The 16,814-nt window shown below is 40.7% G+C and overlaps 1 protein-coding gene across 1 annotated transcript in view; it reads right to left on the minus strand.

Moving 5' to 3' along the window:
• Positions 1-1,012: 1,012 nt before the first annotated feature.
• Positions 1,013-16,814, minus strand: part of smyd3 (SET and MYND domain containing 3) — a 111,511-nt gene continuing 95,709 nt past the window's right edge. Inside the window, exons 9-12 of the mRNA XM_074667204.1 lie at positions 15,915-16,002; positions 14,498-14,672; positions 1,434-1,542; positions 1,013-1,360 (exon numbers count right to left, since the gene is read on the minus strand). Of these exons, the coding sequence (XP_074523305.1) occupies positions 1,244-1,360; positions 1,434-1,542; positions 14,498-14,672; positions 15,915-16,002 (489 nt within the window). The 3' untranslated portion in view covers positions 1,013-1,243. The remainder of the gene's footprint in view (positions 1,361-1,433; positions 1,543-14,497; positions 14,673-15,914; positions 16,003-16,814) is intronic.

Below are 16,814 nucleotides of genomic sequence, written 5' to 3' on the forward strand. Positions count from 1 at the left end.
AAAATGTAGCTCAGTGTTTTGGCTGTGGTCATGTTGTTTTTGATAAGACTGGTTTCCGCAGTGTTCCCATCAGAAAAGGTTTTTGTTCTTGTAGTGATATCTAACCTGAGCTCAGCTCTCCTTATCAACATATTGCAAACACTTAAACACTGCCAACAACTAAACAAAGGTTTGGATGCAAACATCCATCCATGATCTGCACAGATTTTACATGGCTGGGGTCACAGAGCCTTTCAGAGCTGTCAGTGGGTGAGAGGCGAAGTACACCCCAGATAGGTCGTCACCTGACAAATGCTTTTGTGTGTTAGTAGTCGCTCTGGGGCCAGTTAATGAAGACGGAGTTCACCTGCAAGAAGTGTCTGTTTCCCATTCATATTTTGAGCCTCCAATGTACTTCCACGCTACAAATTAAAAAACCTAATGGTGATGAAGAGACTAGTTTTTGGTGCCGTTGGTGCAGCTTGAATCTGTGGAGCCTTCTATTCCTCTTCCAGCTTTAATGTCCATGTATAATGAAACTACCTTGAGACAGCCAAACTTATTTATACTTCTGTAGAACATCATTATATTATCCACAGTGCCCAATAACAGCAGAATCTTCTGGTCTTAATAACCCAAGCATAAAGTAGAATTCAATCAACTCAACAATATAAGTTTAACATAAAGGTATATGTCATAATGTGATAATTCAGTATAATGTTGCAACGTGGCACTTATGTTGTAACATAAAACTTATCACATTATAATGTGATACTGTTGAGATTTTTTTTATTTCAGTCGTGGCAGAAATGTACTTCCCTATGTAAAAGAATGAAACTGTGAAAATTGGCACATATCAGTATGCTTAAGTGCAAAGCTAGCCTCTAGCTTTAAGTATTGCATACTTGTAAAATATGAGCAGTGACATTAATAACTTAAGATTTTTGTATTATTATTTAAAATAAACATCAACTGATTTAGTTTTTAAAATTTCATTTATAGAAAAAAATAAAAAAAAGTTTTTTCCCTGCAAAAAACAATTTTGAGAGAACTTTGTATAATCCTTTCCATTGAGAGAGTGAAAAGACAAATTAATGTTCTAATAAAAATATGACAGAAGTTAAAATTTATTCTTCATGTATTTATGACAGCTTTTTAGATAATTTTTATCCAGATATTTTATTTTTAGAAATGATCATGCGGGTAAAAAAACACAATAACAACATAAAGACTGACATATTCAGACATTGGTCTAGTGTTTGTGTCAGTGTTCACTGGATGAGCGTTGAGCCAGTTCAGCGCGAAACTCTTCCAGCTTCATCAATAACTCCGTCGTCAGAGGGTGAGCGTCGCCGTGGGTGATCTTGATGATTTGAAAGGCCTGGAAAAAGAAAAATGGTCACCAGTGACTTCACTGCAACAGGTTTAGTTTGTAAGACGTTTATCTCTCCTACCTGTGTGAAGGTGTCCTGTGCATCTTGAAGATGTTCCAGGTAATGTTGCAGCTTTCCAACCCTCATCAGCTGGACCCCGTGCACTGGGTGTGGATCAGGGTAGTATTTTCTTACAAGGGGAAAAGGTTAGAGACATGAGTAAAAGATAATGGTTTCTGAATCGTTTGTGCTGTTTCTGCAATCCTCCTGGAACACACTGTGCCTTGATGGTTGCTTTGATGACAAAAGTGTCATTTTAAACTAATTAAATCACATTTTTAAGCTTTTGCTGCATTTCTGAAGTTCAACCAGGCACTGAAAATACTTCATCTTCAGTGATGATGTCTACAAAGCCCCATGGACACAGATACATGATAAACTACTGTTTCTGTCAGAGTGTCTTTATAAGCTTCCTAGTCATGTTGGTGTGAAAAACACTGAAGATCAATGCTGAGGTTCTGTGATCTTGACAGGCCAGGCACAGCAGCACAGAAATCCTTTTTCTTCCAGCTCCTTTAAAAGGATCCACCACGACTTCCTGCTGAATACACAACAACAGCTTTCCCCTCTTCAGTATTATTCCTGGTGAAACTCACGAGGCTCAACAGAACTCCTCCAGCTCTTTTCTTGTACCTTTGCATGAGATTTCCCACAGAAGCCTCACAGCGTGACGCCGTGATAATTGGAGCACGCTCCTCTGGTACCATTTGTTAAACAGGGGAACCTCCACAGGCGCTGTCCTTGAACTCCACGGGACATGAGAACGAGGAGGGGGGAAAGGTTTTGGAGTAAGGCAGGTTAAGTAGAAGGGATTTTTATTCTGTGGACTACACACCTGTGCGGCTTAAATGGGTGTATGACCACTCTGAGGCAGGCTGAGAAATGAAAAAAAATAATTCACCATCTGATGAAGTTTGGACTGGAAATGTGCTCTCAGTTAATTTTTAAGACCAGTCACTGAAGCCATGAGACGATGACTTTTAGGGAATGAGGGAAAGTGTGTAAACCGTTTTGAATTACTTATGAGAATACAGTGAAGGAAATAAGTATTGAATGTGTCAACTGTTTTTCTCATCACATTTATTTCCAAAGATGCAATTCAAACATCATTTCTACCAGACACTCTTGGCATAGTGTTTTTGGGGTGATGTGCAGGGCCATTTCTCCTCCAAACATGGCACGTAGTATGACAATCGAAAAAGATCAGTTTTGGTCTCATCTGACCAGACAACATTCTCCCAGTATTCTACAGGCTTGTCAAGATGCTGTTTAGCAAACTTTAAATGAGCTTCAACGGAATCGAGTCTTGCTGAGTGCCATGGCCTCTGAGTGTCCACAGAGGCCATGGCAGTGGGGTGCATTGCCTATTGTTTTCTCTGTAACAATTGTACCTGCTGCCTCCAAGTCTTTCTGGAGCACTTTCAGGGTGGTCCTTGGCTCGTTGAGTACTCTTCTGACTATCTTTCTGACTCCCTGGTCAGAAATCTTGCAAGGAGCTCCTGTGCGTGGCCTGTTGATGGTAAGGTGGTGCCTCTTCCACTTGTGAATAATGGCCCAAACGGTGCTGACTGGAATATTCAGGTGCTTTGATATAAGTCTGTAACCAGTTCCATTCTGATGCTGAGCAACAATCAGGTTGTGAATGTCTTCAGAGAGCTCTTTGCCTTTAACCATCATGAGGTGTGTGGTATTTAACTGCTTGGTGAAAAAACGACCTTTTTTATTGGACCATCAATTTGCTCTAGCCCAGCTGATGTTGGTTTGCACTAATTGGAAGTTCAAGTAATAATTACTGACAGATTTCAGGTGGTATGGTGTATCTCCTTGCCAAAGTATACAGCCTTTCCATGGTGCGTTCAATACTTTTTGCATGTGTTATTGTACTTAATTCCACATAATCATTATTTATGGACTTGAATGTCACAATTTCTTTTCATGTATGGATTATTTGAGTTGATACCAATGTCTGGTAGAAATTTCGTTTGAATTGCAGCTTTGGAAATAAATGTGATGAGAAAAAAGTTGACGTGTTCAATACTTATTTTCCCCACTGTAAGTGTGTGAGTGAGAGGAGAAAAATAAATCTGTGTATTTTTTTTTCTATTTCACACGTGCTGTCCTGCATTATTCATGTTTCCCGTTTTGTTGTCTAAATATACCTGCCTCAACATGTGGGTGTGTGTCTACAGGTGTGCATCTTACATGCTTGTGTGTCTAAGATTTTATTTCCACACATTATTCCTGCCCTTCCTTTCAATCCATTTCAAGTTTGACTGTTTAAGGCAAACACTGCACAGATATTCCCCTGATAACCAGAAAAACAAGCGAGCAGAAAGACAGTCATACATATCTATATTGAACAACTAACATGTAAAGTGCTGCTTGCACAAAAGCGCCTGAGTATACACACTCAGACACAAAGGCATACGCAGAGTATCAGTGCCGTTTTCTTTATTTATGCATGAATATATTGTTTTTAGCAAGCACGCTGCCAGCTAGCAGGAAAATAAAACTGAGAGCCAGTTGCTCGGCAGCTCTAGATTTCAAGGTTTTGATCAGTGTTGGGTATCCATGGAGAACGAGCTGGAGTCCTGATCAGCCAGATCGATAATCTTGGCACAAAGAAGCTCCCTCCCAAAATACTCCACACTCTCAGTGGAAACAAAGTCTTTCTGTGTTGAATCTGAACAGCAAGTTTAAAGTGTTTTTGTCAAAAGCAGCCACAATTAAGTATAATAGTCATCTGCACACATGCAGACACACACTGATGCTCAGTGACCTCTGTGTTAACACATACGCTGTATAAAGATGAGGCAGTTCAAACACATAGATGTGACACAGAGACATCCCTCCTCCTTTTAAGGAACAGAGAGAGTTTTAGGGAGCAGCTTTGTTGCTGAAAAACACTGAATTTCTTTTTTACCTGGCGTGCCATTTATCTCCTTTTCTTCCCATCTCTCTCCTCTAATCTCTTCTTCCTTTTTCCCATTTCTCTTCTGCTCTGCTTCCACCTGTTTGTGTTTGTGCTTTTTGCCCCAGTAGCTGCAGGGATTAAAGGTGATGCTGTCGGTTAGTTTCTTCTTCCCTCCGCTGCACTCCATTGATTCCTCTCCTTCTCTCACACTCCACTGTCCTCTTTTGGCATCCCTCAGTTTATGGTTTATTTTCTCTGTTTCCACACATATTATAACATTTTACACTAGGGGTGCACCAATCACAATTTTCTGGCCAATCACCAATCTTTAAAAAGCCTTATCTGCCATTACCAATTTGGGCCGATACCAATGTTTACTTTTTATTTTTCATAACTGACAGCACATACGTTCAATGTTCCAATCTTATTTTACTGATAATCTCTGAACAGTACCTGTGAAACAATAAAAATATTTATTTTTTAACTTAAACAACCAATAAAATGTCCTGAGTTTTAGGTCTCAGAGCAAAAAGCAACAATGGCTGGCTGTCAGACCTTCCTGGAGGTATATAAGATCAGTTTCATATGTACAGATGGGCCGATCAGCAATCCCCCAAAATTAAGGAAATCGGCACCAATCAATTAGTGCGTGTCTATTTTACACATTTTTTCACCCCAAAACACAAAAAACACAGTGAAAAAAATCAGCATTTACACAGAAATGCTGAGGGACTGAAAACGCTGTAGTAAGCATGTCAGGCCTGTAGTTGGTGTCATAACTGTCTTATCCTGAAGCAGCTTTTGGTAGATCTCCACCAAAATAGAGCCGTGTCACTCAACTGCTGAATTGGCAAATGCTGATTGCAGAAGTGGTGCAACAGATGCACATTTTGTTAAAAAACAGTCGGCAGATTCAGCAGATTAAGCAACAAAAGCACAGTGTAATAGTCCGAGGCAGTTGTACACTGGAAAAAAAAATGGAAATCTTATCAAGTGTTTCTGTCTTAATTTCAGTAGAAAATGTCTTTTTAGACTTAAAACAAGCAAAATTCACCTGACCAAAGCAACAAGAAAAAATTACTGGAAATTTTGCTTGAAACTAGAATAATGTCTTGACACAAGAAACTTTTCTCATGTTCCATTGGTAGATTTTTTTATACTTGTTTCAAGCAACTCAGACCTCATTTTTGTCTTCAAACAACTTGAAACAATACATTTTTCTAGACATGTCAGGTGAATTTGGCTTGCTTTAAGTCTAAAAAGACATTTTTTACTGAAAATAAGAAAAAAACACTTGATTAGATTTCCATTTTTTGCAGTAGTGCTTTCTTACTGTTGTATGCGCATGCGCAAAGCACAGCGTGACGTCAGCATTTCCACCAAAAACGTTGGCTTGCTGCTTACACAGGAATGGTGGCTGCAGCGTTTCAGACAAAATTCACCCTGGAGGCCTTTTTTGCCTTGCTGAAATGTGCTATATAAATAATCTTGCCTTGCCTTGCCTTTTTCAAAAGTTTCTGTTTCAGGTCGGCTAAAACACTGTTTCCGTGTAAACGGGAGGCCAAAATGCAGTGATACTTTTGGGTTTTATCATAAAACCATCATTGGGTAAACGGCCCTTCAAATGATCGCTGGAAGAGGCAGAAAAAAAAAAACTCCTCTCATTGTAAAATTTCTTACCAAACTACCACGTTTGAGTAACTTTCTCTCAAACAGAGGCGTAAACAAACACAGACACAAAAACACACATGTGCATCCAGCATGAATGTTTGAGGGTGGAGTCGTCCTGAAGTGTTTCTCTCCTCTGCTAAGTGAACACAAACCAAGAATGCTCTTATTCCATTGCGTGTGAACACCTTTGCTTTTGACAGTGTCTCTTTGTTGCAGCTTTTTACTGTTTAAGGTTTTCAAACAATGATTTAACACAACAATCTGTTTTCTGAAGCATATGGAATCCAAGTTAATTAACTCTTGATCCTCAGATGATTATCCAGCAGAGTTTTTCTCTCTCAGTGCTAATGGCCCATTTGCTCGTACCTTCAAGCATAGCTGAACCGGCTAGCCTTCCAATTACAGAGGGCAGCCTCCAATTCAGTGTTTAAAATTAAATCATTAAACAGAAAGCCCAAAGACTAAACCAACAGCATTAGTCCTCCATGGATAACAACAAGTTACAGAACTGATTTAATTAGAAAGCCAGTGATTCGAGCTGCCATGACAAGCAAACACACTCATCATCACCAAACTCCAATTATATTTCCTCTTTGCATTTAGAAGCACACAGCAATTAAAATCATTTCATTAACAGGCTGCCTCATGAATCCTCCCCTCCTGTTTGTTTCTGGGAGAGCAAACTGAAGAGAAACAAGGTGATGCTGTATGCAGCTGGTTAGAAAGAAACAGCTCTCAGCTATAAGGAAGAGAAGGTGCAGGATGGAGAAATTAATAGATGTGGAAAAGTGAAGCGTTTTCAAGCAAATGCAGTGGAACTAATGAGGCTCTTGTTTGGGAGGAAAGATCCACAGCCTGCTGTGGGAGAGCAGGGACGTGGATTATCTGACTAAGCAGCAAAACTAAAGAAAGGGAATGAAAACATGGAGGAAAGATTAGCTTTAAGTATTCTCCTTAATTGTATTTTGTTTTTTCTTACAGCAATTCTCCAGTGATGTGACCTCTTCATTTAAGAGCAGCAGAACCGTGTATTTCTTGATAGGATGGTTAACCAGTTACACCAACCTTTCATCGCCCAGAAATTCAATTTCCTGTGTTGCTGTGACTCATTCAGAAACCCTTACAGGAGAGTCTCTGATTTTACCACAGTAACTAACAATGGCTCCCAACGCTCATGGCTCACTCACAGCAGAGCAACACCTGCTGTCGACCTTTCATTTGAGGCTGCAAATGTCAAAGAGCTCTGAGCACTTCAGTCAGAGAGGAGCATCCCCCCACTCGGTACACAGGTCTAGATTTATCATTCAGGAGTAAATCATATAAGTTTTTTTTAACATTTTCAATAAATGACTGACTTCTGCACTCTTCAGTTGAGAAATGTCCTAACCAGGACCAAAGAGCAGCTTAATGAGTGAAGGCAATATAAACCGTACACACTTCTTTTTATCCAAGAGACACTCACTCCCAAAAAGTCAGTCATAGGGTTTGAAAATAAGGGTCATAGCACCAGATTGTTGTTACATTTAAATTTTATCTCTTTAAAAACTGTGTGCCACCGTTATTTTGTTTTGATACGAACATCCTCCTTTAAAAAGCAGAAGAGTAAATTTACACATTCTGAAACGTGTGCATCTGTCTCCTCCGAACTTAACACCCCTCTCTTCACATCACGTCATCAACTCAAGCAGAATTGAGTTCGCTGGTATATAGGATTATTGTGGCACAACATGGTAAATAACTGCCGCACTAATCAGTCGCACCAAGAAAAACATCTCATCTACTTTTAAAGACCAAAAATGATCAGGAATCGGGTTGAAGAGTGCAAATAATTGTCCAAAGAACAGAGGACATTATGGCCAGCTAAGCTACATCAGGATTTCCAAGGCAATAATCTATAGGACATTTGAGTCTGTTCACAGCATGTTCTCTCTCCATACCATCTTAAAATCACTCTATACTAAAAGTAAATATATAGTGATAGAGTATATTTTGTCATCTTTGTATTCAGAGTGGATGATTACTTTGTATGGCTCATTTGTTGGTCATAGACACCAATCTTTTTGTGTCTTCAGTGATGTTTTTGCTACTTTTTCTCCTGTGTTTGTCTGGAGATCCAACATGTAACCATGACCACATTGTTTACATGTGAACTCAGCTGTTAGCAGCCTGTAGCATGTCAATGCTAACTGGTGCAAGGCCTGATGTCTTCCCACAAGATGAGGAGAAGGAGGTGAGGACGACGTGCTGGTTCTCAGGTGTGAGCAAAGAAGTGATGACATGGACCTGTCCTTCCATCCATCGTTATTGGGAACATAAGATCTATCTCCAATAAGATGAACGAACTAGCTGTGCTAACCCAGCAACAGAGAGAATACCAGAGGGCAGAGTAGCATAATGCTATTTACAGACATGGCTAACGGAGCTAACACCAGACACCAACGCCACATTGGAAGAGCTCCACCTGCTGTGAGCATACAGGATCTAGGAGACAGAGACTGAACAGACTGCTGAAGAAGCTCAGTCCTGGACCCTGTGGAGGTGGAGGCTGGCTGAACTGGAGAATGATGGACAAGCTGTCATCATCTATTTTCTTATGGACATTTTTGCACTTTCTATACACTTTCTTACTTTTGTTTATCTTGATTGCTTTGAGTGAGAGGTAATTCACAGCAATAAATAGTACATAAGTAAAACTCAGAGCCTTTCAGGGGCTTAAAGTGAGCCTCTCCCAAAAGAACATGATTTATTCTGCACACCCCCTCTCCCGTCGTTCCTGCTTATTTGAGTAATTTTTCAAAATACGTCTCTTTTCCTTGCTGTTCGAGTCCTTCATGTTAAGTTTTACTGTGCTCTGTGCGTTTTTCCACACTTGTTGGCCAAAAAGACATCTTAAAATCATATTTTACGGCACACTTCTATCTCTTCTATCTTGTTCCAAAAATGCACATCACATGTGAGTCAGTTTTTAGGATTTGCCCTCTCCTGGAGAAAAGTGGTGGCTTTTTTTCCAAATCAGCTTATAAATAAACACTAAAATGATGGATTTAAGGTTGATTATGAAAAAAATGTTGTTTTTTTAAAAAATGATTTAAATTTGTGAAACAAAAAAAATCCCTCAACTACGATGCATCACTTTTTCTTCCCACCTCTAATGTTCACAGTTGTGGACCTCAAATGTTGCCGGACATCCTGGTAATGACCCAAACTGTTATGTCGGTGCAAATACTCTATAAGTTCAAGCAATCACACAAAAACAGGCACATCTGTTTCTCTCTCTGTCTGTAGGATTTTGTCCTCATCATTCATTTCGTTTCATGCATTATAAAGTGAAGGGATAGATTTTTAAAGTGTTGTTTGAGGGTTTCAGGATTGAAGAGGTACTTGTCAACAGTGAAAATGTGGTAAAATAGAAACTAAGTAAACAAACACTAATGCAACCAGACCTTGGCCAACAATAACTTCATTACCGTTCATCAGTTTGTGCTTTTCCAAACATCTCTTTGGAAATATATATTAATTAAAAAGAAGCCGTGCCTTCTTCTCACAGTTCATCTTTTTCTTGTGTAGTCACTGAATTGCCTAAAATCATTTCTCCTTTTTCTTTGTTACTGCTTGTTTTAGGAGATTGACGACGTGGGAGCACTTAGCTGCACTCTTAAAGCCACCGCTGAGGCAGAAATCTCATTTCTCACAGACTTCTCTACACAAAAAGAGGAGTCCTTGCTCATTACTCAGAGTGAATGAAGGAAGCTGTACATTGTTGAAAAACGTTGAGTTGTTAGTCTCTGTTTGTGCTGCTCTGCAAATTTAAATGGGATGTCAAACCTCCCTTTTTTGGGTGAAAAAAAATCAGTGCAAGGACAAAAATGCATCAGAATATCTGTTTTTACTCGTGAAAAGTTTTAATCCGTGAGCCACCACAGACTACACTTGTTGATACACTAGTGTCTCTGAGGAGCTGTTTTTCAGGAATACGTGAAAGTGCATTCATTCACATATTCATGAATGTGTGTGAGCATGTCTGCAGCAGGAAAACATTTGCAGCGTGGAGACTTTCAATAAACCTGCCGAGCACAGCCTGCAGTCGATGTGCATTATGCACTGACAGAGCAAAGACGAAAACCCCGCTATACATCCAAAACAGAGGAGAAGAGGACTGGAAAGCAGAGACGGAGGGAGAAGAAAGGAATACAGAATCAGGGGAAGGACATGAGAAAGAGATGAAGAGCTCCTGCAGCTATCTTTCTTCTCCTCTGCAATCTGAAGAGCCCAGAGGAAGATAGGAGATGAATATGGAGGATCCTCCACCCACACTCTCTTTCATTCTTCTTCTTTTATCGATGCCTCCCTTCCTCACATCCCTCCCTCTACGTCTCTTTCCAATTTTTTTCATTTTAGACCTCCAGTTTTTCCTGTTTCCTCACTCCAAACCACACTTTTAACCTTGTGATTCTGTCACTTCTGTTTCCCTTCCTGCCAGCTTCACTTCTCTCTCCTTTTCTCTGTCAGATCTCTGATTGTTCCTCACATCTCGGACTCTCCCATTTTTCACCTCCATCCTCCCCTAACCCTTCTCTCTGCTCCTGCTCCTCCCTAAGCCCCTGCAGTCATCCCTCAAATGGCTCCCCCTCTGCTTCCTGGAGACGCACTCACTCTTTTCAGCTGACACCCATCTCACCATCACCATCTCACCATCACCATCCCTCTCTTTCTGCTCTCTGTGTCTGCTTATTTATTGATAGGCTGCATTACTGTTTCTCTCCTGTGGATATGATGTTGTGTGTGTGTGTGTGTGTGTGTGTGTGTGTGTGTGTGTGTGTGTGTGTGTGTGTGTGTGTGTGTGGGACAGAAGGAACACAGCTCTGTCTCTGGAGCTCTGCCCTTCACACCAGATCGATAAGCCTTATACAGTCATACAAACATAAGTGGAAAAGAATAAGGTGTGAGTTCAAGAGTAACTCACTTCAGAAAACAGACGCAAGGAGAGTTTGAGTTCCTCATCCAGATTCAAAGTCAAAGGCTCTGATGTGTTTTACTGTAATCTGGCTGACGCTGCCCATTGTCTTGGTATGGTTATAACTTCATCTACACTCATCCACACCTGTCCAACCCCTCGTTAACACAAATTTCTAATCAGCGATTGCATTTAGACATGTAGACATGGTCAAGACGATCTGCTGCAGGTCAAACTGAGCATCACAATGGGGAAGAAAGGTGATTTAAGGGACTTTGAATGTGGCATGGTTGTTGGTCTGAGTATTTCAGAAACTGCTGATCTACTGGGATTTTAACCCACAACCATCTCTAGGGTTTACAGAGAATGGTCCCAGAAAGAGAAAATATCCAGTGAGCAGCAGTTCTGTAGGTCAAAATGTCTTGTTGATGCCAGAGATCAGAGGAGAATGGACAGACTGGTTGGAGCTGATAGAAAGACAACAGTAACTCAAATAACCACTGGTCACAACAGAGGTCTGCAGAAGAGCATCTCTGAACGCACAACACGTCCAACCTTGAGGCAGATGGGCTACAGCAGCAGAAGACCACACCGGGTGACCCTCCTGTCAGCTAGGAACAAGAAACTGAGGCTACAATTCACACAGGCTCACTAAAACTGGACAATAGAAGATTGGAAAAGTGTTGCGTGGTCTGATGAGTCTGGATTTCTGCTCCACATTCAGATGGTAGAGTCAGAATTTGGCATCAACAACATGAAAGCATGGATTCATCCTGCCTTGTATCAACAGTTCAGGCTGCTGCTGGTGGTGTAATGGTGTGGGGAATATTTTCTTGGCTCACTTTGGGCCCCTTAGTACCAACTGAGCATGGTTTAAAGTCCACAGCCTACCTGAGTATTGTTGCTGACCATGTCCATCTCTTTATGTGCACAGTGTACTCATCTTCTGATGGCTACTTCCAGCAGGATAACGCTCCATGTCATAAAGCTGGAATCATCTCAGACTGGTTTCTTCAACATGACAATGAGTTCCCTGTACTCAAATGTCCTCCACAGTCCCCAGATCTCAATCCAATAGAGCACCTTTGGGATGTGGTGGAACGGGAGATTCTCATCATGGATGTTCAGCCGACAAATCTGCAGCAACTGCGTGATGCTATCATGTCAATATGGAGCAAACTCTCTGAGGAATGTTTCCAGGACCTTGTTGAATCTATGCCACAGAGGATTAAGGCAGTTCTGAAGGCAAAAAGGGGTCCAACCCGGTACTAGCAAGGTGTACCTAATAAAGTGGCCAGTGAGTGTAAGTCTTATACTCAACAGGAAATGGGGAGATGGATGCCAGGTATGACGTTGCTTTTACAGATGCGAGGACATACGTGTGTAGATGAGTAAAAAAAAAACAAGAATTGTTAGGTGAGAAAAAACATAATGTAAAGATTCTTGTTACAGATTATTTGGAGATGCTTTCTGTTAGGTGAGCAGGATCAGCTCTTGTAGGACTGGACCTGTATGCACGTGCAGCCATTAGCAATGACTAATTGTACTAATGGTAAAAAAAATCAATTAGCAGTTATCATGAGCCAGGTTGACGCCTCAACAGAGCATTAATGTTCTGGCAGAGACCCCACGATTACAGGTGCTAACGGCAGGATCACCACACCTGTTGGACTGTTTAAGAGATGGTGGAAACCATGCCCATGGGTTACCGTCTAAGACATAATATGCAAAGACCACAGATATTTAGGGATTTAAAAAATCCTTTGGAAAAGTAAGAATGAAATGTTGGAGTTCATCAAACATCTGCTTGTAGAGTTATTCATGGAGTAACTGGGACATTGCTGCGGCGCTTGTTCTACAAAAAAACTTTCATAAGGCTTATTTTATTTTTGAGGAAACATCACATGCATTTACTTTGTTCACGATCTTAAGCCAAAATTTCTCTTTCTCTTTGTTTATCTGATTGACGAGCTGGTAACATCTGTTAGTACATGTATACTCTTGTGATAAAATGTCAATTTTTTTCTGTTGAAAAATGCTTTTTTCTTGATTTCCTCTCTGTCACACTGTTACTGCTCACCATGTTTATTGATGTTTATGCATAGGTAAGCATTCACAGTTTAAATTTGTTGGATAGGGGTCTTCTGGGAGGTTCCCTGGACACAATGACCCAATTGGCAATTGTGCATGCTGCTAACGCCACGGCCATACAGGCCGTTCCATAACAATACGTTACAACTTAAGATCACATGTGTGTTGTAACTGGGCATGCATAAGGGCCCTGGTCAGCAGCCGCACAGGTTCCTTGAGCCTCATGACATCAGCTCTGAGTAAATGGTGTAAATCATCCTTCATTTTCGACCTCTCCTTTCTTTTTTTTACCTCTGGTCAAAAAACAAAAAAAAGAGCCTATGTGAAGGTGAGAAAAAGTGTCTTCAAGTGTCTTATTGAAGCTGGCTGTAGGAACACTATTTACACACCAAGGAAAAAAAGTATGATTTTTACAGTATAAATAAACATGTTTACAGCCTGGTTTATAAAACTGTTTGGGTCTAAACAGCTAATTTCTCTCGGCACACACTGTATGAGGCGTGGATCGTTTTTATAACTCGCTATTCCTGAAGTGATTTTTTCTGCAGGGCATCTCTGTGAGCTTCAATCCTGTTGCCAAATCATGCAGCGTTACTCTCATCTGGACTCTTCCTTGTAATTTATCAAGTTGACTCATCTTTTTAATTTCACATAATATCGGTGCTGCTCTGTGCTTTCTGTTGCACAGCACATGAACTATTTTAGTTAAGTAAAGGTTTCACTACCATCAAATGTTGATGCAAAAGATGAACCCTGAAGTTCCCTTTTGGTCTTTTCCCTCTTTAGCTCTTATCAGTTCTTTACTGAGCTGAATTTGCCTCTGCAGGGGTAACAGAAGACACAATCCTTGTCTCAGGTCAAAGAGTCTAACTCTGTGCCTTGTGAAATCTCCTCAGTGATAACTTTCAAACTCGGTCTCTGCTTTCAGAGTTCATTCTCGAGTTCAAACTTTAAAACAAGCACAGAATCCACTCTTGGATATCTCTCCTGATCACACTGATACACTGAGTTTCTTCCCTTCACATGCTACCCTTGCTTTGCCCCTGCTGTTTCTCTGCAGGTAATCTGTCTGACAATCTCTAGCTTTCCTTCAGAGCGCTGAAAACAATGAGTTTTTGTCTTAAATAACAAAAATTCTGTCTGGAAGTGTTTTGACGACTATGAAGGCATCAGCCTTGAGTAGCAGCTCAAATCTCTAAAGTAATAACTTTGAAGTGAAAATCCATATAGGGAAAGAAAGTCAAGCAAGTCTGCCTCAGCTACAGAAGCTGCACTTCACATGCACTCATGATAAGTTCACTTTTTTCCTTTTTTCACATTGATGTCCAAATGAGAATGAGAAAAAAGAAAAGGGCTCCTCAGTCTGAGAATATTTACCACATTAAGACGTTTTGTTTACTGACATATAATTTATGTCATGTCCTTCTTATCTATCCCTCACACACACTGACTCACCTGTAAACTGGAAGTGTTTTCTGGCCATATCTCAGAGCCTCCTCCCAGAGTCCCAGCTGAACAGAGGCGTCTAAAGCCATGTCTGTCAGTCTGAGCTTATACAGATTTTCATCAGGCACGTCACCTCCAGCCGGTGATAACAGACGAGTACAGCTCTGCAGCAGAGCTTCCCAATCTGGAGGGTTGCTTAAGGAAAAGAGGATTTCATACTGAATGACAAAAAAAGAGAAAATTTGAAACAGCAACATTTAATCTACAAACAACTTTTCATGATGAGTTAAAAGTGTTTTCCAAACTTAAAGAGTCTTTATCACAGGATCTGTTCTGGAAACATATTTATCTCTTGAACGCTGCTGCTCGAGTCTTCACTAAGACCAAGAAAATGGATCACATCAGTCCAGTTCTAAGGTCTTTACACTAGTTCCCTGTTTGTCAGAGGATAGATTTTAAAATACTCCGGCTGGTTTACAAAGCTCTGAATGGATTAGGGCCAAACTATATCAATAATCTTTTAATCCAGTATGAACCATCAAGACCACTTAGGTCTTCTGGATCAGGTCTGCTTTCAGTCCCCAGAGTCAGAACCAAACATAGAGGAGCAGCATTTAGCTTCTATGCTCCAAATATTTGGAACAAACTGCCAGAAAATATCAGGTCTGCTGAAACTCTCTGCTCCTTTGAATCCAGGTTGAATACTCACTGTTTATAGCTTCCTGTAATTAGAGCATTCAAACAAATCATTTTAATATCATTTTTAACCGCACAACTCTGCAGCTCTGCACTGTGACTTTTATGCTCATATCGTAAAATCTGTTTTAACCTTTTTTTCAGGATTTTATTTTGTTTTATTGTGTCTTATTATTTTTTATCTGCTTTTTAATTGAATTTTAATTGTTTTCTTTTAATATGTTTTCTCTGTAAAGCACTTTGAATTGCCTTGCTAAAATTTGCAAGATAAATAAACCGGCCTTGCCTGCCTGCACTTTTTCTTATATGGATGGTTATGAAGACTTAAAGTCATTTACTTTGAGTCTTCATAAATCAGGCCTGCACTGCCTCTCAGAGCTAAGCTGACCTCTGAATAGGAGCACTCCTACTTCTGCACATGACTGTGGAGAGTGATCTCCTTAAATCTGCCAGAGCATCACTCAAGCACACCTTCAACACATAACCACTTAAGATTATCTGTTTTGATGTTTTTACCCTTTGGCTCCACACGTGCAATATCCGCTAACAGAAACCTCCTCACTGACTCTGCTGACTCATGCATCTGTGTGTTTATTACATTCTGATGGGATAAAAGTGTGCTGGATATCAAGAGCTAAAAAGAAGAGTGTGCAGAGGTGTCGACTTGTTTTACTGCATGAAACAGCGTATGAAGGGAAGTGGCTTTAGTCGACCAGGGAGTAAAGGATACTCGACTCTGCTTTCAGTTTTTCCAGCTCAGGAAGAGCCTCCTTCAGCTGCTGCCATGCTGATTTCTCCCCTGACAGCATGAGACCGTCCTGGGGAAAAGGAGAGGATAGATCTGAATGAGAGCATCAACATCATGTTCATCCATACAACACGGAGACACACACACACACACACACACACACACACACACACACACACACACACACACCGCACACACACACACACACACACTACACAAATCAAAACTAAACAGGTCTGAATGAGACAACATTACTTATCCCAGACTTACAAAAGTCCAGTCTGAGGTTTTACAGTTTTTTTCAGCCTACTGACTTTATCAAACATTTTTCTTGTCTTTTATTCTTCTTACTGTGTACACTCACAACACAACACACACTCAAGTGCAGACACAAAAGAACACAAAAACATCATCTCCTGAATTTGATGTCAACAGTCATCTGCAGCTTCAACAACTGTGGGTCACAACTGAGCCGCCTGCCATCATCGGCTGGAGACACGGATAGGGATGCAAACAACCTGTTTCTGGATCATGGAACAGTTTATGAAAAAGAACCAAACGGTTCGGGGCGCGTGTGCTCCGTTCGGTTCATGCTTTTCTTTTTTCGTTTTACTACTCAGTTTGAAGAGACTATGTAGCTCTAATTATACGCATGCGCAACTCGAGGCAAAGGAATACAGTGGGACACTTAGTGATGAGGCGTGTGTGTTGTTTAAATGACGAACAGAGGAGACACAGTAAGAGGGTGTACCTGTGGCGTTGAGTCGTTCTGCTGTCATGGAGCTATTTAGATTCAGTGTGAGCTCCGATGACTGGGGTAAGAAAGTGGAGGGTAAAACCGCGACTGAGTGCTGCCAACTTAGAAACTTTGTTGCAACGTTT

Source organism: Halichoeres trimaculatus, unplaced genomic scaffold (genome assembly GCF_033239565.1).
Source record: "Halichoeres trimaculatus isolate MK-OKI-2021-1 unplaced genomic scaffold, fHalTri1.1 fHalTri1_scaffold_3, whole genome shotgun sequence".
Classification (NCBI taxonomy): Eukaryota; Metazoa; Chordata; class Actinopteri; order Labriformes; family Labridae; genus Halichoeres; species Halichoeres trimaculatus.